General features: G+C 46.3%; 1 protein-coding gene across 3 annotated transcripts; it reads left to right on the forward strand.

Moving 5' to 3' along the window:
* The first annotated feature begins 131 nt into the window (after positions 1–131).
* Positions 132–25,255, forward strand: LOC110858253. 3 transcript variants are annotated; one of them, XM_035858434.1, is made up of 48 exons: positions 133–437; positions 513–557; positions 640–815; positions 1,018–1,133; positions 1,260–1,401; positions 1,685–1,837; positions 1,922–2,437; positions 2,540–2,661; positions 2,752–3,109; positions 3,206–3,333; positions 3,458–3,630; positions 3,704–3,877; positions 4,493–4,602; positions 4,725–4,955; positions 5,148–5,282; positions 5,533–5,726; positions 5,886–6,068; positions 6,153–6,435; positions 7,488–7,668; positions 8,288–8,488; positions 8,573–8,871; positions 9,786–9,849; positions 9,977–10,125; positions 10,424–10,606; positions 10,754–10,929; positions 12,656–12,903; positions 13,053–13,233; positions 13,879–14,266; positions 14,428–14,647; positions 14,849–15,120; positions 15,216–15,422; positions 16,396–16,611; positions 16,930–17,085; positions 17,709–18,059; positions 19,106–19,264; positions 19,407–19,654; positions 19,716–19,854; positions 19,935–20,126; positions 20,201–20,640; positions 20,740–20,923; positions 21,422–21,669; positions 21,866–22,030; positions 22,118–22,301; positions 22,421–22,624; positions 23,606–23,714; positions 24,478–24,620; positions 24,774–25,018; positions 25,118–25,255. In XM_035858434.1, exons 1-47 carry the CDS (start codon positions 329–331, stop codon positions 24,960–24,962), a joined length of 9,444 nt encoding a protein of 3,147 aa, XP_035714327.1. In that variant the 5' UTR covers positions 133–328; the 3' UTR covers positions 24,963–25,018; positions 25,118–25,255. The 3 variants fall into 3 exon arrangements, with proteins under 3 accessions (XP_035714329.1, XP_035714327.1, XP_035714328.1); XM_035858435.1 differs by having other exon boundaries at positions 25,114–25,247; XM_035858436.1 differs by lacking the exons at positions 22,421–22,624; positions 23,606–23,714; positions 24,478–24,620; positions 24,774–25,018; positions 25,118–25,255 and having other exon boundaries at positions 132–437; positions 21,873–22,030; positions 22,118–22,257.
* Positions 25,256–25,409: the final 154 nt, after the last annotated feature.

Genomic DNA, 25,409 nt, shown 5'->3' on the forward strand with positions numbered 1-25,409 from the left:
ACGCATATGTATGTCATTCTCTTTTTATCCGAGGCAACCTTTGACCTCGATAGATAAAAGGCGAATATAATAACCATATGCATGTGTGAGGGAGGTATTGATGAGGATACACGCAATCACCATTTCTTGGCCACCAAGCAGCATGCTCTTGGATTTCTCATTACCAACTCGTTTCTTGAGCCAGGCGCATTTCAACCCAGCGAAAAAATTTAATAAATAAATAAAAATATAGTAAAATTCAAATACAGTTGCGACACAAGTAGCGCCCAAATTGGGTGCGCGCAGTTATCATTTTTAAGGTACCGTCACCACGAGTTCCAAACTGAAGATGCCACCGAGAGGAGGAGGAGGAGGAAATAAGGGTCGCGTTCCTTCTTCATCTTTGGAGAAAGTCTGCTACCTGTTGCTCACCTCGTTCAGCGTGGTTCTTCTCGCAAGTACGCCCACCTCACTGAATATTTCAACTCTTGTACTTGATAATCGTGTGGCTATATTTGTCCCTGATTAAAAAGGTCCTGTGAGAGATCCGGCCACATGCGGACCTTCTCTCTGCAACGGTAAGTACACTAAATTAGTAGTATGACGAATCCCGATCTTAATGAGTCTGGTCATCCAATCCACCTCCTTCATGTGACACAGCGGAGAGCTCTGAGCCCCTGAATAAGTTCCAGTACCGCGAAGGCAGCGTGTACTCCTACGCGTACACGGTAAACGGGACGACATCGGTGCTGGGGGGTCCCCCGACCCAATCTGGTCTCCACCTGACTGCCACTGTCAGTCTCCGATTCCTCACAGCGTGCGACGCTCTCTTGTTTGTAAGTCGATATGATATCCAATTTCCAACGTCAACTTAGATTTGACAAGGACACGGCTGGACAGTTGGTCTGAACGCCCTGTCAATGTCATCCGTCTTGATCATCTTATCCTCGTAATAACTTTGGATTTGAAGTCCACTCGAAAAACACTTTGAGATGAGGATGAGATTAGTTTCAAGTCGCAGGGTGGTTATTTTCACAGATGAGCAACGTGTCCCTGCACCAGTCTCACTTGGAGAAGGAGGACGCCGAACCGAGTTTCAGCCTGCCCCCGAACAGATTCCCAGTCATTAAGGCGTTAGAAGAGCATCCTCTCAGGTAGGCGGGTGACTGGATGGGTGGCGATACAAGGAATTTCTGGCCGTGTGACGAAATGCGGGATGCAACTTATTAATTTATCCGCTAGATTATGATGATGATGAGTAGTTTGAATATAAATTTCAGATTTTCCTTCGCGGATGGAGCTATTGAGGAGATATGTCCCCACTTGGAGGAATCCAGCTGGGCCTTGAACATCAAACGGGGATTCCTCTCCGCCTATCAGAATACAATGAGAAGATTAGACTTGGAACACAATGGGCAAGAGGTCGTCCTCGCTTAGTCACGAATGCACATACTTCTTCCTCCCATTCTTCTAAATAATGCCCTCTTTATCTCCACTAAGTCTTTAAGCAGGCCAGTTCAAGAGCAGAACTTGTAATCCCTGCCCTTCGTTCACTCCCCTCTTCTTCCGCTCCCGCTTAATTAGCATGCACACACTTTTAGATGATATTCTCAAATCCTCCACAAAGTCAATCTCGTTTCCTCTTTCTCCAGAAGAATCCAAGCATAATGTGTATTCCACCATGTTCAACTTTCTCTCATCACAGGGCGACGTCCATGGGTCCTGCAAGGTCGAGTACAACTTGGGCACAGCCACCTCCAGTGCACTCACCATCCATAAAACCAAGGATCTCAGCTCTTGTGGGGACAAGTTTGGAATACTTTCCTCCGTCCAAGGCACACCTTACACGTTTGGAACGGTATGCTACATATTTGCCAATAATGCATGCATTTCTCACCTCACTGGTTATTTTGCACTTAAGCGAAATATTCATGTCATACAGTTGCATCAATCCATGCCAGCCGTCGAGTCGACCAGCTCCTGCCAACACGTTGTAGACCGAAACCTACTTTCCGGAGTGTACTGCACGGAATCTCATCGGTTGCGGTCTCTCGCCCGTGGGGCTGCTGGTGCTTATATGAGCATTCGACAAAACCTTGTCCTCACCAGCGTCTACTCTCCACCCGGGGCGGACAATGCCACAGACTCGGTCGGTGGCACTGATCGCAGTGGAAGCAGTTTCGACTCTTCCTTTGACGAAGATGAGAATGACGATGCTGATGAAGAGGAGAAAGAGGAGAAAAATGTTTCTGGTCGTGGTGGCGATGATGAGGGGAACGCGCCTTGGATTATCAGACAAGAGCCTGACGACTATACGGCCACCCTGCTCAATGTCAACAGCAGGAAAATATCGAGACGGGAAAGCCTCCTCTTTCGCCACGATTATAATTTGGGTCAGAGTCGGACCGATTACGACACGGCGAGAAATGCGCTGCTCAAATTCTGTTCCTCGATTAAGGTGGGCTAATCGATACTCGAAAATATTTATGTTCTGCTCTAAAAATCGAGTACCTACAAATTGTATGTATTTTGAGCCTGTAAATATTTCCCTCGTCTGCAGGGAGAGGTCGACGGGAAGGCTGGCGAACTGTTTGAAATCTTGATTTACATCCTGCGCGGCCTTTCATCGCACGACATGATGAGCTTGTCCAAAGATGCAGCGCAAATTTGTCAGGGTGACAGGTACACAGGGTTACTATTTAAGTGTCAAGTTTGTTTCGAAAAGTTTACTCTGTTTTTACTTGTGTGTACTTTGCCTCCTCCTGGTGACAGAGAGCCGTTGGACGATGCATTAGAGGTGGTGGGAACGGCCGTGTCCCTGGCGATATTAAGGGAGCGGATTTTGAAGGGCGACGCCAGTCCGGAGAGGACACAAACCTGGATCCAATCTCTGAGTTTTATACCCAAGCCGGACTTGTCCCTCTTGACAGAGGCAGTGTCCATCCTGCGAGCACGGGACAAGTATCCCCACATTTTACTCTCCTACTCCAACCTGGCCCACTCCTACTGTCAGGCGGTGGGACACCAGACCTGCTCCCAGGCCCAGCCCGTCATCATTCTCTCAAAGTTGTATGAAAAGTATTTCGAAGCGACGGGATGTTCTACAAAGAAGAGGAAGGAATTGGACCAGGTTTGTCACACAACTTATACAATGGTTTTGCGCACATATATTTATTTATGGTGATGATTGACCCCACGTCACCACGATTTATTATTATTATTGCAGGCTCTCGTCTATCTCAAGGGACTCGGAAACTTTGGGATGTATTCCACCGGAACGGTTGGCGTAGTGATGACCTGCCTCTCAAAAAGTGACAAGAACGAAGTTCGCGTGGCAGCAATTGAGGCGCTGAGGTAAACAAATATAAATATGTACCACCACTCTCACCAGCACCACTCGCATAGATATTTCCCTCCGCGTATAATGTATATGACCCATTTTTCATAATACATTTGACCTATTTTTCATCCACATTAGGCGAATGCCTTGTGAAAACGGAGCCATGATCCCGGCACTAAAAGCCATCTTCCAAAACCAATTGGAGGACTCGGAAGTGCGAATTTCAGCGTTTTTAGGCATCATGCGATGTCCATCGTATCCAGTCGTGGTGTGGATTAAGGAAAAGTTGGAAAAGGAACAAGTCAATCAAGGCGAGCAGTGCAATACATGGTTTTGAATATTACTCATTTAGCAGAATGTCTCAACTCTTCTAATGACATGCAGTGGGTTCATTTGTCTGGACATATCTCACCAACTTGCAAGAAACAGCACTCCCAAGTCGAGCCGAGTTGGCAAGTCTACTCGCTGACGAAACCTTCAACACAAAGTTTTCCTCTGATATACGAAAATTCTCGAGAAATTTTGAGCTGTCAACTTTCTACGAGGATGCAAATTTTGGTAAGACGTGTAAACTACTGACCTACGGGTAGTAGTCGTATTTCTATGTTTTGCACACACTGTGTGTTGGCGGTTGGTGTGTGTTTTCGGAAGAATCGCAGAGGTAATGTTCCCACTTTGGCAAGGGGAGTGCTACACATGAGACTCGTACGTGGAGAAAGGAAGGAGTGCACTCGAACCCAAGCAGGCAAAAGAAGAAGAATGTCACTCAACTTTTTGAGCCCAATTCAATCCTTTGAAGGGCAGATGAAACAAGTTTGAAGTGGATCGAGAAATAGAGAAGAGCGAGCGAATATCCAAAAAAAAAAGTTTGCATTAAAAAAATCCTAAACTTAGGAGAGAGAGAGAGAAAGTAACCCAATATCATTATCATGATCTCTTTCGGATGGATATTCCACCAAAGCCAATGATTCCCTTTCATGATCCATCAAGTTTCTCTTCGCCATTCCATGTTAATGCTCACTTGCGTTCTCTCTCTCACCCTCACTTTCTCTCTCACTTGTTCCTCCTCTCAGCCGAGGTGAAAACGAGCCTTGTCCTGTTGTGTTACTACACAATACGCAAAGTTGTACTGCTTGTTCCTCCTTTCATGTCCATTACACATGCATTGCTTAGGTGTTGCTGTGGATGGGAACGTCGTCTTCTCGCAGGATTCCTATCTCCCAAGATCAACTTCCGCTAATTTAACTGTGGACCTTTTTGGCGAGTCTATCAACGTTTTTGAGGTATGCGCACGGCCCTACTTATCCAAAGGGCAACTGCTTTGCACAAGTTGTGAAGATGATAATTGAAAAATGAGGCTAAGAATGATGATCCTAAATATAAAATATAATACATTTTGTATAAGGCCACGCTACGGATGGAGAGTTTTGAGCATTATGTGGAATCGATACTTCGGCCAAAGTCTTCCCCGCGAAGTGGTTCTGGTCCAGCCAGAAGCAGCAGCTCATCCACTTCTACTCCTGGCAGCGGCAGCGGCAGCAAACGTCGCGAAAAGCGTGCCATCCTCAGCAAAAGGAAGATGCGAAATTTAACGGCGGACTATGATTACACGAAGCGATACCATGGAGAGCCCATCGTAAGCACATTTTCTGTCACAGATTCAGCCCCACCATGTGTTGGATCAATGATCATAATAGACCATGAAAGTGTCCAAAGAGTGAAATTAAGTAGAGACAGCGAACGGTGGCGAGCTCAATGGCCCTGAAACCTAATTATTGGCAACAGCATATATATCGCTCCTACTAGCTCTCTGTCCTATATTATTTAGGCCTCCGTGTCCCTTCGCACCTTCGGGAAGGAAATCTTCTTCAGGCGTTGGGTGGGTCTGGGGGAGCAAATCGGAGCCCTGTCCTCTCTCAACCCGGCTGCTTGGATGAGGAATCATGGCGGAGGTGGTGGGGAGGTAAATGGGTGTAAATGAATTCAAATTTAAATTAAGCCAGCTTTCCTACCTACCACCACCTACAGCGACCCACCTCCATGCGAATCCTACTAGTTGACTGTGCACCTTCTTTTGTGGGGATGTTCTTCTCGTCTCGCGGTTACTATGGCGTTGGAGCAGCTGAGGTCTTATTCACGGTGGTCGCGGTGGTGGTGGTAGGAGTGAAGGAAATGAGATATGGAATGTAAATTGGGGTCTTCATAAATAATAGGATACAAATTGGCAAAAGTCGAGGCTACTGCTCGAGTCGTCATACATCATTCCAACGGGGTCGGGCTTTGCACTGAATCTAAGCGCACAGGCCTCTACCATTATTCGACTCGAGTCTCAAAGTCTGATCGATTCATCCGGCTCTGGTTTTGCTGCTGGAGGAACATTCCACGTCAAAGGGAAATTTATTCCGAGGTATGATGATGATCCACACTTGAAAATTTTTATCTTCACGACCACTTGATCCAACCACTTTCTCATGCACAACATCATCTCGCAATAATTTGTGGTGGTATATCTCCCCCCACTCCGTCAATATCAATATGTATGCAATGTGTCTGTACGGATATGCAGTGCCCTCCTTGCGGTGGCTGGAAGTATGACCCTGAGTGCCTTCGAGGTTCATACGGGACTCAAGATCCGGGCGTATCTCCGCTCCTCGTTGGCCCTCGAGGGTGGTGTGGCCATGGATGGGGTGCGGCTGCTGGATGTGGAGTTTGGTCTGCCAAAAAGTCGACTCGAACTCTTGGAGTACAAGTGAGTAGACTTCTTTGATATGCATGAAGTCAGCGTAATTTCATAATTTACATGTTTTTATAACTCAATATGTGATGTATTTAGATCAGAGTTGATGTTTATGAAAGGGGACGAGTTTAAGGGGCCTAAGACGTCTGAGGGTCTAGCATCACCCCAAATCTGTTCTGCAGGAGACTACACGGGAGGTCTTCGTCTGTGTTCCTCCTCCCACTTCAGCCTCCACCCGGAGGGGATGGGTTCGCAGGGAGATGTCTCATTCGCCCCATATTTCCCCCTCAACGGCCCCTCACACTTCACCCTAAGTCTGGACAAGGCTAATCCCGCCTTGCTTAAGACACGATTTCACTACGGATGGAATAACAATCAGGTTTGTCCCAGTTTTTAGAGAGAAATCTACCCCGGATTTTACCACAATCTATCAGGCTTTAGCTTGATTAGTGTGATGAATCGTTTGAAAGTTGCGACTTGACGTTTTGAGCTGCTCCCTACTTTCACCAGCCACCACCCAGACACCACCGCTACGTGCTGTCTGCTAAGGAGCACATTTTTCTCTTTCCTTGCTAAACACAAACCTCGCACCTTGCTTTCTCCGCTTTCATGCTCCGTCTTGTTAAATGTCATCTCTCTATCTCTCTCCATTCTGCTACACCCATATCCAGCACTGCATGCCATATCTGTGCGTGTGTTGGGTTCGGTTTGTGTGTGTATAAGAAGCATGGTCACCTCCTCTCAAAGAAGAAGAAGTCTCTTGAAGAGTTGGAATGAATACATGGATGGGAAAATGAGATGGGCTGCCGAGGAGGAAATAAAGACAGTCTGTGTTGGGATGGGTTCTTAAAAAATCTCCTGACTGGGCAACTTCTGTTCCACATGAGTTCTCAGAGCTTGCTTGTCCCCGTTTACTGTCCACGGATGAGATGGGAGAGAGAGCTTCAACTTTTTATAATCATTGCGGTTTGAAGCTCACCACTTGACGTTTCAAATGACACATTGCCAAACTTATTTATGAACATGTTCCACCAAATGAGGGAGAGACGAAAAATGCAAAATAAGGAGATTGCAGCCGTGGTGGTTGCTTGGTTTTTGCCAAATGTGTAACAGTAGAAAAGACATCTGGAGTCAACCTCTCAGCCAACCAGCAGCTGAAATGAACTGGATTTCTTCACCATTACGGACCAAATGTCTTACCTCGCGTCGCTCATAATATCTCTCGCCACATGGTCAGCCTGCATAATGATGGGACTGGAATCATGTCCTCTCGTCCCCGCTATGCACATCCAACAGCCGTCTTCGTAGCCATATACGCACTCTATATTGCTGCCCATCCATTTCGCAGACTGCCTCGATTTATATAGCATCAAGAGGAGAGGAGTTGCTACTTACTTGTGTAATGTATATTTGCTCTCTCTTTGATTTCAGACCACCACAGAGCTCACCTTGGAGACGACCAGCCTCACCAGGTCGACCGGCGGTGGTGGTGGTGGCGGTGGGGACTCCACCCTCGAAACCAAGCTTGGTCTGAGCTTCACCTTGGATAAGAAAATCTCCAGCTTCGACACGGAAATCCTCCTTCCGAGCAATACACGTTTCAAAGCGTTTGGTAATCACCAGCTCGCAGTCCGTTTTCCTAACCTGTTTTCTTTATCGGTTCGTATAGCCACATACAGCTCGATGTACGTGGCTCCGACCGCTTTCCCCACGTAATGAGTGAGAACATGGCTCCACAGCATTATTCTAATCCTTCCCTCTCTCCACATGGGTGGCTGCACCCGAGGAGGAGAGGAAAGGAAAGCTCTGACTGAGTTGTATAATTCTCCTTCAATGCGTCCTAATCCCAACAGTGATTCGCACTTTTGCCACTCATCCACCAATTTACGCTACATTTCCTTACGTCCGACCAGCTCAGCAACAATCAAAACTGCTCATACACAATAAAGATGCTCATCTTCTGCTCGCTTGAGCATGAGACGAGTACATAACTGGCGTGATCGTCTTAGACGGCAGACAACTTGCTAATGCTCGAGACTCACTCTTTGGATTAAGTGTGTAATCCCATCTCGGCAGCAGCAAAATCAACCTGTCTGTTCATTCCCCAATCTGGAAAATAGCAAATCTCCCACTCACTCACTCACTCACTCCTTTCACCATATGCATTCCCTAAAAAAACATGCAAAAACCACGTATTTGCTAATGGCCTAGCTGTCTGGCTTGCTTTGCAGGTCGGTTGGGGGGACCGGATTGGACAAGCGGATCAAATCTCAACATCACTCTGGGTCAGGGGCAGTTGACCATGTTCTCCACTTCGGCTTCGCTCAAGAGGGAAAGTCAGAGTGGCAGAGAAAGTGGCGGTTCTCTCGCCGACGTTTTGAAACCCTCGCTCCTCATCACTCGCAAGAACCAAGTCCTGCTAAGAGCTGACGGTGAGAAATAATACCCCTCCTCATCCGCATATGTAGGAGTGCATGTGACGATGATTACACGAGATTATGTTGGATGTGGCTCAGGTGAGGTGAATATTAATCAGCCCTCCTCCTCCACGACAACGTTTTTCCAAGGAAGCGGTGATATCACGTTTGGTGGTGGACGGGACGTGAACATCCGCCTCGATGGGAGCCATAATGTTTCCACCGACGTCCTGAACTGGGTGGCTGTTGGTGGTGGAGAAACAATTCAATTCCGTTCAACCCTGGGTCGTCATTTTTCAACAAAGGAGACCAGTTTAGGGAGAGGAATTGAGTCTCAGTTCAGCCTCCAATTCTCCAAGGCCCCCCACCGCAATCTGGCAGCATCTTGGAAATATCAGGTAGAGAGAGAGAGAGAAGATCAGGACCAGTTGTTGTTGTATGTGAAACTGTGCCACCAGTAGTCTCACTCATATTACACCCAAGTCAAACCATCACCATGCATGCTTTCTCCGCCTCGTAAATATCTACGATAGGACGCGACCCGTTCTAATTCTGTTTGACGTTTAGATTCCAGCAGCTCCTCTCTCCTTCTTCAAAAGAGGAGCAGAGATCATCATTTGCCTCCTAATAATTATGATGGCCCGTGTCTTCATGTCTGACTGAAAGGGCAGCCAGGCCATAATAACGCACCCATTTCTTCTTCTCCTCCCTTCTACACATGTATAGCGAGCACTTTTAGTTTTCTTTCAAAAAGTTGAATTGACTTTGCCAGAGAAATCCCTCTGAAAAAGATTCCTTCAGAAAACTTTGTGAGAGATTTAACTTCCAAATGCACACCGGGGTAGTTTTGCACACAAATAAATATATAGCAGGCCTTAAGCAGGAGGAGGACGTATCACTGCCACTGCTGCTCCTTTGCGTTTTGATATTAGTTTATATTTTTCCACAAGTTTTGCTTACTGCCACCCATTTGTCCCTCTCTCTGAACCTCTTCGGCAGAGGTATAGACAAGACAGAGAAAAATATTTGCTTAGTCCTTTCGGATTTATCAAACTTATTGCTCTTCTTGTTCACTTTGGCATGATCTTGGCTCAGCTCAAGGAAGGCGGAGGAGGAAGAAAACTCAAAACTACTTTTCCACCTTTTCCTTAAATCTGCTCCTTATTCTTCTCCTCCTCCTCCTCCCATCATCAGCATCCATGCACATATTGGAAATAAATGCGGAACAGATTGCAGCATTAAGTTACCCCATTTGACGTAAATATATAAAGTTGGACCTTTTCCTATCCTGTTTTATTTCATGGTTTGGCAGGTGGGCGAGGAAGGCCTGCTCGGAAAGTCGCTCGCCTCCGCAATTAGTCTAAGTTACGCTGGAGGCAAGTAAATATTTTTCTTACACGGAATTAGAATAATACTTTATGTGAATTTATGTGAATGAGCCCTGGAGAAAGAACGCGATGTCTTATTTTTCCGCTTACGTAAAATGCTTGTGTGTCTGGGCAGGGAAGAGGATCGAGACTTCGCTGGTGATGAAAAGAGCACCTGGCGTTCTGACATTTCTGGAGTTGGGATGGAACGCTACCATTCCCGACCGGGAGCCACTGCAAGTGTCATTTCACTTTCGGGAGAAAGCCAAAGCCAGTGTCTATCAGGTTGGTCGTACTTTGATCCTCCTTCATCCAATATTCATCTCAAAACCTGTCCCAACACACACAAGTCCGTAATCTCCCTCCTCCACCCACCCACCAAGTTTATGCACCTACATGGATTTCTTCATCCCATCCGAGCCGAGAATTAGAAACAGATTAATACGCTTTAATTGCACACTTGTTTCCCAACCATTTCTTTCAAATCGTGCAAGGCTGGCTCAACCGTGAAAAATGACATTTACAAAATTTCCATCCACTTTTGTTCAGAGATTTTTCTTCCTCTTTCCTCCTCCTCCCTTAGGCACTATTACGGACTGATTGGCACAGCGACAAGTTACTCCTCGACGTCGAGTATAGCGACAGGAGTCGACGAACCCGGTTGGACTTGGCGTTCTCGGCCGGAATCACGACCAAGGCGCTGGACAACTTGAAATGCGGATTCCACGTTCTCAGCGAGGAGATGGAAACCAAGGTTCAGCTCAGTGTGAGTTTATTTCATGTCAAAAAATAAATAAATACATAAATTCGTATGCCAACAAAATATTGTGTGATCCACTAATGACTCTCGATGCTAATGATGAGTACGTAGTTCGAAGTTGTGGTGATAATGAGGATGATGCTACGTTTTAAGTCAGATTACCAGAATGAGCACTATGCTGTGGAGGTGGGACACAACCGAGTTGACAGGACTGGGAAAAAACACAAAGTTTTGGCAAGTTTGTCCATCCGAGATGCCGTTTACGTGGCGATGGGTTATCTCAACTTGGAACACGGTCTCCATGCCACGTTCAAAACCGTTCTCGGCCCGTAAGTCTGCTTGTGCAAAATTAAAGTTTAGAAAAAAAAGATGCATGTTTCAACTTTGACTTTCGAGTTGGACTCAATCAGTGAGATTGCTTACGCTTTTGGCGCTATGCATGGAAGGCAGAAAGTTTGGTTAGGAAAACGTGGTGCGTGGACACTCCCTGCTCGGATGTTTTTATGGGTGGTCGAAAAAGGCAGTATTTTTTGCACTAGGACGAAATGACTCCTGGTCGTTTAAATTCGTTTAAACGAAATTGAATGCAGGGCAATAGTTTTTTAAGGAATTTTTCCCTTTTCATTAGTATGAATGAACTTGGATGAAAGTATGGCCTGTAGACAAATATGTAGACATGGCTGCTTATCTGAGTTGAAGCAATACTCGACATACGTATCTGTACATACGTAATCACATCCGTTTTTGAAGTCGCCTCAGTCTCAAACGGCTTATCCGTAGGAAAACACATGTGAAGCCTCATCCAATCCCATGAATGGCGAGACATGAGACATCACCAATTATTTTAATGGTTCTTACAAACACATAATATTCTCCGAGCTGAAAAGTCGACCACTTTGCTGAATCCGTTGAAACTTGAGCTTTTCCGGGTATTGCGTGTTAATAATATGTACTGAAGGCCATGCCACAAGCCCAGCTTTCCCTCGGTTGCCAGCTTGCATACATATTTGTCTGAATACCCTTTTTGAAATCAAGCCTCCACTTTCTGTCCCCCCGTCACAATTCAACCTGGGATTTTGTGTTAATTACTACCACCACCACCATCATCGCCGTATGCATGCACACACTCACTCTCGCTGACCTGTGACAAATTTAAACTTCACCCTTTAATTTATTTGAGCGCTTTTGCTGCATAATTTACAACCGTTTTGTGACTGCTCTTACTGACGGGATACTCGTCGTCGTCGTCGTCGTCGTTGTGGGGTGGTGGGCAGGCAAGGCAGGCAGGCATGCATGCACAGACGTGTATATAGGTGGGACCCTGAACTTGATGATCACGCATTCGTGCTAGATGTACCTACAAACTGCTTACAAGGATTTCTCTCCCAGTTTCAATAAACGTCTCATATAAATCTTGCCAGAAATACCAGAGAGGTCATTAAATGTTTAAAGTTGCAATAATAACAGAGGTGCTGGGTCGGACTTAATTTTCATCTGCCTTGACAACAACAAGGATGGCGATGAATTATGGTGACGTACTTACATACGTATTTACAAATATATCGTACTTTCTCCCGTCTTGGTGGCAATCTTTGATGCACACTCGCGAGAAACACGAGGACAATATTATTATTATTATGCCGTCGTTTGAAGAGGAGAAGAAGGAGGCGGAGAGGAAGAAGACGGGTGGTTTGGTTTGTTGGGAGCATAAATCTTGGCTGTTTCTTTAGACACTTTGAGACACATAAGTGCTAGTCAAACGGGATGATCTGTTTTGACTAAAAAGAGGAAGATTACAAGGCTGAGCGAGAAGTGCATGGAGGGAGGCTGCGGGATAAAAAGCAGTCTTGGTTGGTTAGTTACTTGCCATAAAATAAAGTACATTATTATTTGCCTGCATGTCGGAGCGGGAGGAGTAGCAGTCGTGCTTGAAAATTAAATGAGCTTCTTCCGCACCACGCCAGTTCCGCTCACTTCCTATCCTGCGAGAGCCCTGATATGTTTATCATGATTCGAGTAAATGATATTTATTTACGTTTGTGGTCCCTGTCTCAGGAAATTCAACGATATTTACGCTCAAATTAGTGCCACATCCCAAGGTGGTGGTGTCGGCGGAATGCAGCTCGTCGGCCTCGAGTACCGCTGGGGGAGCAGCAGCAGCAGCGATGGTGGCCAAACGCCGAAAATATTGCTCATTCAATTCAGCGCGGATAGCAGCAGGAAGAACGTGCGACGGCTGGTTGGCAACTTGACCTTTCCAAACTACGAGGTCGGCACGACCACGGAACTCTTTATGGATCCAGGTTTGTTGTTGGCGGAATTATAAGGGAAAAAATAGTCGAGATGATGATGAAAGCGTGCATGCGGAAAGAATGAAACGAGGAGATTGAGGGTGAGGGAGGATAAGTAAATTGGTGTTTTGAGCTGTCGTTGTTGTTGTGATTTTACACAGAGCGGAGAAGTGCGAAGGTGGTGGGGCTGCTGGGTTGGAGGATAGATGACGGCGAGGTGGGCCATTTGCATCTTAATGGGAGGCTGGGACCACGACAAGAAGAGAATGATGAGTCCTTTGATGCCTCTCTTCAACTTGCCACACCGTTCCCCAGCCTCAAAAACGTCTCCCTGCACATGGAGTGAGTCCTTCTCGTACTGTTCTCACCATTCTTCTTACCGAGACTTTCACTATTCCTACTTTCACCAGCATCGCACAATTTCTAGAAGAAAAAAAAACGTTTCAGCTTCTTTTATTAATAGAGTCATCTACAGAGTGTGGCTGGCAGGAGAGAGCATAATAGTATTAAACTTTCTCCAGTTTTCACACTCCCAAAATACACATTTTTCCCATCCATCCCCTGCTCACAGCAGCGGTCGTCCTGCTGCTGCTGCTCCTCGATTATTGCGGTTTCTAAATGTCCACTTGATGGTTGTCACTTTCTCTCAATTTTTAATGAAAGCTGACGGACCAACTCCATTTAAACTGGTTTCAATTAGTTGTGTATTAATGGAGTAATTGAACAGCAAATAGCACTTTGGTCTCACCAGAGTGGACAGTAATGGATCACCGTCACTCGATGGGTGGAAGTGCATGCATGGTGAAAGTGAGTGGATACATTAAACTACTGGAGAAATTTTGTTGGCCTTGGTGGTTGCAAAAATATTATTATGATTTGAGTTCTGAACGGGAGAGGATGGGTTTACCCTCGCTTTACAGACACACACAGCGCCCTGGGAGGTTTTACTCCTCTTGCTTAAAGAATGATGTTGTGTGTTGTGCCCAGATTGGATTTTTTGGAGGACGGAGCCGTCTGTCAGATAAAGTTTGACAGCTCGTGGAGAGATGAGCAAGAGAGGTTGGGAGGCAGTTTGCGATCCAGACTGCAAGAGATACAAAGAGAGGAACAAGGAGGGGGTAAGATGAGTGACGACGATGACGACGACGACGATGGCGAAAACGAAAATATGGACGATGAAAATGAAATTTACAACAACCACGAGTACCACCACCAGCATCGGAACAATAATAATGGTCCAAATCCATTCAAATTCAGCTGTGAGGGGAACTTCTTCTTCAATTCGTCCACAATCAGCACTCCACAACTTGTCAAGCTCAAATTCAATCATGTATTCCTCAGCTATTTCAATACGAAAACAGACCTCGATATTCAGGTGGGCTTGCTTTTGTACTCGCCTTAGTCTCAAGTATTCATTTGCATAATGATGGCTTTCTCTTTATCTGGATGTACTCGTACATGCAGTCGTAGTTGAATTGAAAACCCACTTTCTCTCAATTTCACTCTCTTTCTCTCTCTCTCCCTCCCTGCGTTTAGCTGCCTAATGAAAAGGAAATTAGTGTGAGCAGTCAGTGGGTATTGCCTCGAGGGTGGAGAGAACTGTTGTCCACAAGGGCCGAACTGCACATCAAAACCCCATTTATTGGCTATCAAAATGTCGACTTGCAGGGGATTTTGGGGCGAAAGGAGGATCGCGATGTCCTCGCGTTGATTGGAATTTACGTGGAGAGCTTTCAATATGCCATCTCAATTACGGGTGAGCAAATGTTAAGTGGGTTGATGTCACTAAGCTCACAAACATAGAGACAGACAGGCCTCGTAGTGGCGACGCATATTGGATGCAATGCATGCTAATTCCTCTCTCTCCAAAGTCTTGACTTGCTTGGTGGAGAGGAATGATTGATGAGCAATTAGTTGGATACTTATACACTTGGATGTTTGTGGTTCAATTCCACAGGGACGCCTCGCTTCGAACAAGACGGTGCATTAGGCTTTGACCTCTCCACGTCCAATCCAAAGTATGACAAAATATTCGGAAGTCTCAGCTACGTGTTTGGAGACACGACGAGGGTGGCGTGTCAGGTCGGGTGGCCTCCCCAAGTCGTCGTGGGGCTCGAGGCTGGATGGGAATGGGTGGACTGGGGCGACTTCAAAATCTACCATACCCTCAACACCCCCTGGATTCCGGTCAAACATGTCGATGTGCTCCTTAAAGTGGATGACACGCAGGTGGAAATCGACCCTTACTCTCATTTACATATGGTTTTGTATCCTTGTCTCACTTTTATATTTTAATTATGCCCACCTCTCAACTTCCCCATCAGTCCATAGAACTCAAGCTGGAGGCTAATGAGGACAGCATCAAGGCCAAATGTGAGTGGATTGCGCTCTCTTGGATCAATTTTGACATTCGGCTGGATGGGACGAGCCCCTTCGAGGTGGCCAACAAGTACGGTTTCATCCTCAAGAACTCGTGGGAAGACGAATTGATCTACGATAGCCAGGCAGTCGCATGGATCAACGAGCAGCAGGTATGTAAGTAGGTAGGTTGGGTGACACGAATAAATGCACGGTCATGCATCACCGCCTTTCCTCCCTTCTACTTTTACTCTTTTTGTGTATGTGTACGTACCTACGAAGGAACAAGTTGTTGTTAGTAATATCATGTTAATGCATGTTTTACGCTGCTAATCTGCTCCTCAAAGCAACGGAAAGAGCGAGGGAGAGAAGAAAAGCCATGAAAATTGAAACAGCAATGCAACACTAACAACATCGTGTTTAATTTCTCTCCGTTTTCTTCCTCATAATCGCTCCAAGGCTAACCTGCTGCGGATACTGCACCACCTCCACCATCTCATTAACTTCTTGTTTCTTGTTCCAACTGTGCATGCAAAATTCTTGGCTTTTGGCAGAGGTGTGAAACTTTCTCCAAGCAAAGTATGTACGTGCATATATTTCTACTTGTATGAGTCGTGGTTGCCTGGTTGGTTGGTTGGTTGGTCTCACTTTTATGAACGTGGGTCTCACTCTGGTCATGGTCGTGGTGATGAGGATGGGTGACTGCTATATGCAGAAGGCACAAGTTTCACCCACATGATGCTGCTGCTGCTGCTGCTGCTGCATACGTAATAATATTTACTTACTTGTGGAAGAGTCAACTCGTCAAGAAGACGAAGGCCACATGCCACCAAGCAACCTGCTCCTACCAGCACTTACTCATTTTACTGACGCGACGAGAGCACAATAAAGTGTGATCATTGCATAAATTAAGTTGACGCAGTTAAATTATTCCAATTTCACGACTGTGAAGTGAACCATGTTCAACTTGGTTTCTCGTTTCCTCCTCCGAGTGCCTGCCAAACATATTTTATGACGCGAGATATAATAATAATTATGCATGCACGTGAGTGAGTGAGTCCGACTGTACAAATGAGCATTTATTTATTGAAGTGCTTGGTGGTGATGGGCAGCGTTCAGAGATGTGTTTATTTGGTATCTGCGCAGGTTGGGGTCAAGCTGGACGGAGGTCAGTCCGAAGTGGAGGAGGAGGACGGGGTGGCGATCGTGCTGAATTCGCAATTGGAAGTGGACATGTTGGAATTCTACCCCCAAATTCGAGGCCTCTTCACCTTGGCGCAGCGAGAGTCTCGATTTAATTTGGCCTCGTCCCTCACCCTTCGCGAGGGTCCCATCAACTGTGAAGCCAGTCTGGATCTGCTCGTAAGTCGCCCAAATCCACCTCGACCCAGACACGCAGAGAACTTTTTCTTATTTCTTCCAATATTGCCCACCTTTTGTTTAATCCGGCTCCTTTACCATCCATCCGAGCAATCAATAATCCTACATAAGCTCTCCTCTAAGCCTATTAAGAGATTTGGACGATTAGCCCCCAGTTTACTCACTGCTGGTGCTGCTGCTCGCTCCCTCGCTCACTTGCTGAGCTTTGACTCAATCAAGTGTTGTACGGTGGTTGGTTTTGGTGGTCGTTTTTGGAATGCAGGAATGACCACTCGGTTTCACTTTCACTTTTGCTTGCAGGACATGTTCCGTTTCAACGAGAATATCACTATCACGACCCCTTTTTCTGGCCTGCTCCAGCTGGAAATCGGTCTCAACCCAGCCATTCTCGTGGACAAGGGGGTTTACAACTTTGCACTCGACGCAAAGTGGCGGTCATACTCGGACTGGCACACGGTACGTTCACGGACGTACGTATCATAATAATCCACCCACCACTCATTAAGCTAACTCTTGAATTAAGCTCCTTCCTTACTCCCAATCCTGGTTTATGCTAATTTAATGGGAGGCCATATTGATACGTGAGAGTGGACCAGTCCCGATAACTCACTCGCAATCTATACCCTCGCCAGTTGGGTGTGACGTGTGGATGGAGGAAAATTGTCATGTAAAGTGCACAGATTGGGCCTCCCTCTAATTTCCCCGTGGACACTTTTTTATTTCCTCCAAGCATGAGAACCATTGAAATCCCTCCAAACTAAACAAACAAACAACGTTGCTGCTGCTTGGCAAGTGCCATTGATTTATTTCACACCCGTTCGAGAACAACAATGGCGGATTGTTTTCTCTCCTCTCGCACAAGTGTATAATCACACGGCACAACTCCACGTAGTTCTCCCCAGCCCAAGAATTAAGGACCAAAGTCATCCATTCATATCCGCCCTGTCCACCGCCGTAACAAATGCTCAATGGACGCCCATCCGTCTTAGTCCAACTTGTTGTTGATGTGTCCCAATTATTTCAAAGTGGCCGTAAGTACGTCGTGGTGGTGCCTTCTATATTCCCCGTTTTCCTTGCAGGCCGGCCTCTGGATCCGTTGGGGTGGACAGGACGCGCTGAGTGAAGTGCTCACCCAGGAGGCTCGCGACATTGCTTTCCTCACCGGCACAGAGGACCAAGACTACGAGGCCGCCGTGGAGAAAGTCACCGTTCCAATGAGCCAACTCGTACATTTTTACTCTCCACTGGCCTGGGCGAAACTGGTCAAGCTCGAGTACGAGGGGGCAGAAGGAGACGAAAAGCTAAATGGTGGTGACGACGACGAGAACGATGATGCTAATCAATTTGCACCCGGCGAAGAAAGTTTATCCCTCCGGAAGTTTGAAATCGCCTACTCCGCCGACGTTGCCGATATCAAGGCAGAAATCAACGTGAGTTATGTTATTAAGGGGAAAAAAATCTGGCATCAAGTTGGTAAAACTTTTATTGTATAATCCAAAAAGTAAGTAAGTTAGTTATTATTATTCAAGGTGAAAGTAGACACGGATTTCCTCTCCAGTGTGAACTTGTCATTAAAGAAGTTGCTCCGTTGCATAAAAATAATATGGTGGGTAAAACTCTGGAGAAAATTGTGTTGTTGCTGCTCAGGTAAATTTACACAAATTTAGGTGAGAAGAGGCAGCCTTCGTAGGTGTACAAACAGCCAGGTAGAAAATTTTAGTGGAAAGGAAAAGAGTCAGAGTGCACAACGCGGCGATGTTTTTGCTGGATGTGTTATCTCCGTGCAGAATCGGTGTTTTTTTTGCCCCTTCCAGTGGGACGGAACTAGTTCAATCAATCTCGCTGTTAGCAACAACTCCGTCAGACAACGTGCAACCAAGAAGTCCCAACGAGACAGAGACGTATTTAGATGTAGCGCGAGGATAAAGAGAAACTGGGCATGAATACATCATCTTTTTTCCCTTTCAAATAAGTGCTCTTCTAAATACAAATCCCTGTTTGTGTAATCATCACCCTGACTTGGAGCCCATGCTACTTTTCCTTCCCTGCTTTTCGGATCCTCTCTCTCTCTCGCTGGATAATGCTCAAACATATTTCGTTTATTTACATTTATGCACAAAAGAGTTTTGTTTTCCTCCTAAAGAAATTTTAAGCTTGGGTTCTCCCGCTACTTTACTATTCACATTTGAAACAACTCACATTCAGGGCGGCCGTGCGTCCTTGTCATCTCGTAATAAATATAGTAGAGTTCTAACGAAATGTTGACTCACTCACTTTCACCCTCGGAACATAAATTCTGTTGCGTTAGAGTGAGTGTGAGAGATGATAAAATGGTCATTCGACCTAAATTTACATGGGAAATTTGTTTTAACGGAAAGGAAAATGGAGCAGGACCCATTTTAATGTGATCTATGATCGGATCTAGTTTACAATTTTCCCTTTCCGTCCTTGTACTTGACTGCGTGGTTTACCTTAGAACGCGGCAACGAGGAAGAGGATCCTGGGCGTGGTGGATGTCCGAGTGACGAGCGACGAGTACCATCCGTCCTTCAAAGTGGACGGCCTACTTGACCTGTCGGAAGCAGAGAGAACCTTCAGCCTGAGCTTGGGCTCATACTCACCCACCGTCGCAGAGGTACATCTGCATATCCATCCCTACACAGTCTGCATATGATGATGGACGTGTATGCAAATAGTTGTGGCAAGAGTTTGCCGCTGACATTGCGACATCTTATGCAGATCTTGGTGAAAAAAGTTTTGCTTCCTCTTTACCGCAGTATTCCCTGAGCAGCAGTTGGTCCTCTGACCTGCCCCACTTTCTCCAAGGGAAGGTCGAAGCCCGCACCCCGCTGGAGAGGTGGGAGGAACAGACGGGCTCCGTCATGTATGCTCACAACAAGGAGGAGAGCAGCTACTCGGTGGACGTTGAGTTATCATCGATAACGTTTGATAAGTTCGCGACGAATGTGATGGTGGGGCCGAAGACGTTCAGCATGACGTTGAGCACACCGATTGAGTCGCTAACGTGAGTAATAAGTGTTTTTTAGGGGTCAGATTGGTTAATTTCATGGTGGGTTATTCACTAGAGAGTTGGAGTTGCGAGGGGACGTCTCTGCCCGAGAAGGGGAGCCAGGTGTCAACACGCTCATCGTGGCGAAATGTGGCGAGAAGGAGATTGAATTTGACGTCGACTCCGAACTTTCGGAGGAGGGGTGGCCGACACAGGTTTGCCTTAAGTAGTTTCACCACTTATTATACATGTTTCATAATAAGAATGCTTCGCCTGTCTCATTTTGAATCACTAGCTCACGGGAACAGTGTCCACAACTTTCGGACCTGAAACTTATCGCCACGGGACTTTTACCGGAGATGTGGCCAAATGGGACGGAGGCGTCAACGCGAGTGGGCTTCTGCGATGGGAGAATGTCGATGACGAAATGAGAAGCAGTCTTTACTTCCATTTCCCCCAGAATCGGTTTAAGAATATGAAATTAACCGTACGTGCATCATGCCCTGCTTCCTCTTTTGTTTCCCGCATATGGCAATCAACCTGATTTTCCTGTTTATCCAGGTGGACAGTCCATTCCCGAGGCAAGGACAAGGACAGTGGGAATTAGTTTCCAACCGACTTTCCCTCCAGGCTTCGTCCGGACTCCAGTTTAATCTGAGGACACCACTCGCCTACCTTCCCACCTTGACTGGTCAAGCCCTTCTCGACTACGACGGAGTGTCCCCGTTAGAGCTAAAGAAACTGGCCTTGCAAGCAGAGGCCCCTGGTGGTGGCAGTGGTGGAGGGGTCATTGGTGTAAACTCCACTTGGACACTGTCCTCCTGGAACGGGTGCAATTTCGGTCTCGACTTTAAATACGCGATCCCAACGCTCGCCAACTACACCAGTTTTCCCCCCGAGAACGGGATGAAGCTCAAGTTTCGAAACATTATCCCCACAATGGATCACTTTACCCGGGTGGATACCCGATTCCTGGTTGAAAACTCGATCCCCTTGCTTAGGTAAGGACTTATCAAGGACGACGAGGACGACACGGGGAAAAGTGATACCAACCTGCCTGACATGAATAGTAGTAATAATAATGATAATAATGCACACAGACTTGGTGCCGGAATATCCTCCGAGTACGTCGACGGAGAATCTCTCATGCTCAAAGCGACATCCAAATATGGGAAAACCTTCGCCAATCTCGATCTCACTTCCAATTTCGACCCCGACTTTGAACAGATCAACGTTACCATGAGTTCAAACGCCACGGGCTTTCACTCGCATGGCAATTTGCAGGTAAGAGCTGTACATTCCCTCCTCTTCCACTGGTCTCTCACCGTTAAACGTGTCATGGTGTTGCACATGTCTGCAAATGAGATGAGCCATAACACCTTCCCAAGTGAGAAACTTTGGTCATAACCATTTGGTTATTATTATGCCGGAAAGGGATCGCGGCCTGGTGTTGGTGGCGAGTGAGAGAATATCTGAAAAATTGGGCTCAACTTTCTCCCTCGTCGTTCCCACACGAAGAGAAAGCAAAGCTTGCCAGCGGTAGGGCACGATGTGTGTATGCAGGTTGACACTACTGTGTGCATACGTACTATAGAGTATGTATTTGCATACCCTACTCTGGGCAAAAGTAGGTTTTGATTGTTAGCAAAATAATTAAAAACCGGGCTGCTGACGGCCAGACCAAAGTGGGAGAAGAAGAAAAGAGAGGAGCCTTTTTATGACATTATATTGAGAGCTTTGATTAATTACTGGTCGTCTCATGCATATGAATACCTTTGGCAGATGAGAGGACGCCGTGAAGGGAGTGCGAGTTTGGGTTGGGGCGACGGTGGCCGAACTGTCTCATCATCACTCCTCCATTCCACATTTAATTGCTCGTGGCCCAGTGACAGTGGTGGTGAAAGCAGACCTGCCACTACCGTCCACCTTCGTCTATTCGACTACTCTGTTGCGGCAAACAACACCATCACCACCCCACTAATTTCTATTGATGGTTCTTTTAATCGAATTTCGGCTCAACATTCTGCTCGGTAATTACCTCGTACTTTGCCAATTATTAAATGCCCTTCGCTACCACCACCACCGCTTCCTTACTCCTTTCCAATAATGACTATTATACTCATGCTGATGATGCTACAAGTTCTCGTGCCCCGCAGTATTATTCAGCTGTACTCAGCGTAAGTATACTAGTTGGTTGTCTATACACAGAATTTGAGTGTTTTCCAGAGTGCAGGTCGGACAGGACGAAGGAGAAGAAGGGAGAAAGCCGACCCGTCTCGATGTGAACTTGATGTTGGAAAGTTTGCAACATTTCTCCTCCGATGTGAACGTGTCATCCAATTTCTACCTGTTCAACGACACAGGGCTCAAAGTTTACAGCCGCCAAAATGGGTAAGGGCACACAAGCATAATTGCGCACTGGAAACCATCCCCATCAAAACTAAAAAAGCGACATGTCTCTTAAATAATTCTATGCAGATCCGTCTTTGACGGCTACCTGGTCGGTCATTGGGATGAAGACCGAGCTTTTCTAAAGTACTTTTGGGACCAGGAACGAACAGATGACGTCTTCAAGTTTAATATCAGCCTGGACACAGAGCTCCCCTTGTCCACCGAGTCTGTGCCAAAGCCACAAAGCGCATCCATCAAATACTGCTATCATGTAAAAACCTCGCCCTTTCTACATATACGTGTACACACATAGCGTGGGTCCGTAGGTAGCGTCCTATTCCCACGACGATACAACCATCATCATGTCGTAGCTTTTTCCATCTATTTCAGACCCAATCTTCCACCCGGAGGACGGCATCGAGCTTCAACGGGGTTTACAACGGGGTCCAGCTGGTGGACTCGACCTATTCTTCCAACACGACCAATGTGACAGGGTTGGAGAAAAATGAGCTCTTTTTTTCTTTGAACAACCACTTTTGGCCTTTTGGTCTCATCAGTCTGAATCAGCTCGAGACCAACAATGCTGACACAAAGGTTATTCATTACATTACATATTTCCTCGTGCATATCCTCACTCTGCCCCACCAGCTCCTGCTTGACGTGTTACCTTGCCCGGAGAAAGAGAGAGAGAAAGTTATGTGGTCACACATGTGCGTGTCACTCCAGCAGCAGCACCAGTTGGCTGTCGGCAGTATGAGGAATATTCAAACCGAGAGAGAGAGAGAGGAAACATGTTTGACAAGGATGCTTGTTCGTTCGTGGTACGCTAAAGTTGTGCTGCTGCATCTCGAGTGGAGTGACGTGACGACTTGTTAATCTATAGGCGGAGATAGATTGAAATATTCCACTCGCACTTATTTATGCATGCACTTATCCTCCCTGAATGGAGAAAGGAGGGGAAAGTGAGTTACATACATTTGCAGGAAGATGTTTGGCCCGACCTACGGACCAACAAACCAATCCTTACCCCACTCACTCACTCACACCACGCCACACCACCGCACAAGCCAGCTAAATATCTGTGCATACCGTCCACCCAACTGCTCCCGATGATAATGAGAGTTAGTGATTTCATTTCCAGACTAATTCATCCCACTACCGACCGACCAAAACTGAGGAGGAGAAGGCAGACACGAGTTGATGAGAGTATTGTTATTTAATTCCCACCCAGTCTGTTCTCCACGCGTTTCCTCCTTCATCTCCTCATAGATGATGGTTATCATATCCCGTGGAAAACTTTAGCATACTCGTATTATTCTCATCCCGTCGGCGGCGGCCAGGATTTCCATTTCAGTCCTAATTGCTTCTTCTTTCTCTCTCCTTCTTCTCTTGCCAGCATCAAACGTGACGTATTTTTTGCTCAGCTGAAGACATGCATATGTATGAATGGCTAAATGGGGGGCGGTAGGTGTGCTGATGATGAAGGATTGTCATGGTCAACAGGAGGAGTAAATGTGTATGAGACGTGTATTTTCACCAAAAATATTTGTGACCATGTTCCCTATTTTATTGCAGAGGGTGAGACGACTCGAAGTGTACGACTTGCACCAGCCTCATCTGCACAAGTTGGAAGGTGAACTGCAAATTAAGACAAATTTGACGGGGAGTGAGATGACATTAACGGGTAAGACATGCATAGTCCTCTCCTCCTCCTTCTTATAGTATTAGTCCATGGTGATCACGGCACCTGCCTCACCCACTAACCAACCAACACACACAGACTAATGAGCAGGAGAGGAAATCACAGAAATGGTGATGAATGAACGTTTACTTGCTGGAAGTAAAAGTTCAGAGATGAGGAGAGAGGCAAGTATCATCATCCTACGTGAGCCGAAGTGATTTATTTGCATATTAGAAGAAGACGCCAGCAACCAGCAGCTAGCAATCGTAGTGCCATGAACGTGTGAGTAATACACAACTAGGGAGAAAAATATGCAGTAAGGTCACTACGTTTTGTCCTCTGCTCGTTCGTCTTGGTGGGTGGGGATGCAGAATAAGTAGAATAATAGCTTTCCCATCATCACATCGCGCTTTAAACTTTTGTGCGCCACCCAACTGTTGGGAAGTTATGGGTTGGAGAAAGAAAGAGAGCGAGAAATCAGGCTGCCAAATTTATGACAACATTTTATCCCAGGTTGTCTCCACATGGAGAAGATGTAAATTAAGAATTTTGAAAAGAGGAGCCCATTAAGGTGATGATTAGCGGAGGGTGTTAATGGGCCATTGAGCCAAATCTGTTGGTGATGTGATATCACCGTTAGTTCCATAAGTTTATTGTTTATTGACACGAAAAAAACTTTCAGGAACCATAAAAGTGTGAATATTTACGAGGAAAGTGTGCGCTTGGTCGTATTTATTTTTTCCTGCTTTTTAATAATTCCCATCAGGAAGGCATCCTAATCGAACTTTGGAGTTAATAGGAGACTACTCCACCACCAGTCTGGCTGGATTTCGCCAAACTACCCGACTTTCCTGGGGACCTGGAACATCTTGGATCGGCTATGACTTGGAACTCTTCAATAAGACGAATGTACGTAGACCACCTTCATCTTTTTTATTTTACTTGAGCGTTCCACATCCATTAGCTGATGGACTGGCACACTTATTACTATTATGATATGCGTTGAAAAAAATGTGGCGCACGTTTCCAGCCTTTTAAGTACCGATTTCTCCGTGTGTGTAGCGTGCCGAGGTGCGAGAGCAAGGCGTCGGGTTACGACTGACCTATCCCCTCAGAGTGATAACTTTCCGTTCTGCGATCGAGTCCTCGCTTAATAATAATAATAAATGGAGCACCGAACTGAATTTTAACGCGGGACAGAGTCCAGACAGAAACCTGGTGGGTTTGGTCAGCTGGGGGATAGCGGGATGAGAGGACCAACGACGCGGTGGTTGGGACTGGAGCTGCAACACCCCGCTCTGCCAAAGGTGGGTTGACATGATAATACGAAAAAATCTTGCTTAATGGAGCATGAACCAGGGAGAAATTAAGTTAAAAGTTTGTGACATGCTTGTGGGGTGAGACAGGGGCTGCGTGTGGATGGCCAACTCGCGACGGAGGAAACTGGGTGGGAGTGGGTTTTGGGGAAAGTTGTCCTCGATCACACGGGCGAGCTCAAGAACGGGGTCAGCCTCGAGGTGGTAGCTCGACCTCAACAATTACTCTTTTGGCCATCTGACGACGAGGGGGGACGATTCTCACTCCCACGATGGAATATGTCAACGGAGGTTAATCTCCGTCACCCAGCCACCCGGTGAGTAAAAAAATAAATGCAATACTGTGTTGGCAGGTTTTTTTATAGGGAAAAAGCCGTGTTGG

Source organism: Folsomia candida, unplaced genomic scaffold (assembly GCF_002217175.1).
Source record: "Folsomia candida strain VU population unplaced genomic scaffold, ASM221717v1 Fcan01_Sc020, whole genome shotgun sequence".
Classification (NCBI taxonomy): domain Eukaryota; kingdom Metazoa; phylum Arthropoda; class Collembola; order Entomobryomorpha; family Isotomidae; genus Folsomia; species Folsomia candida.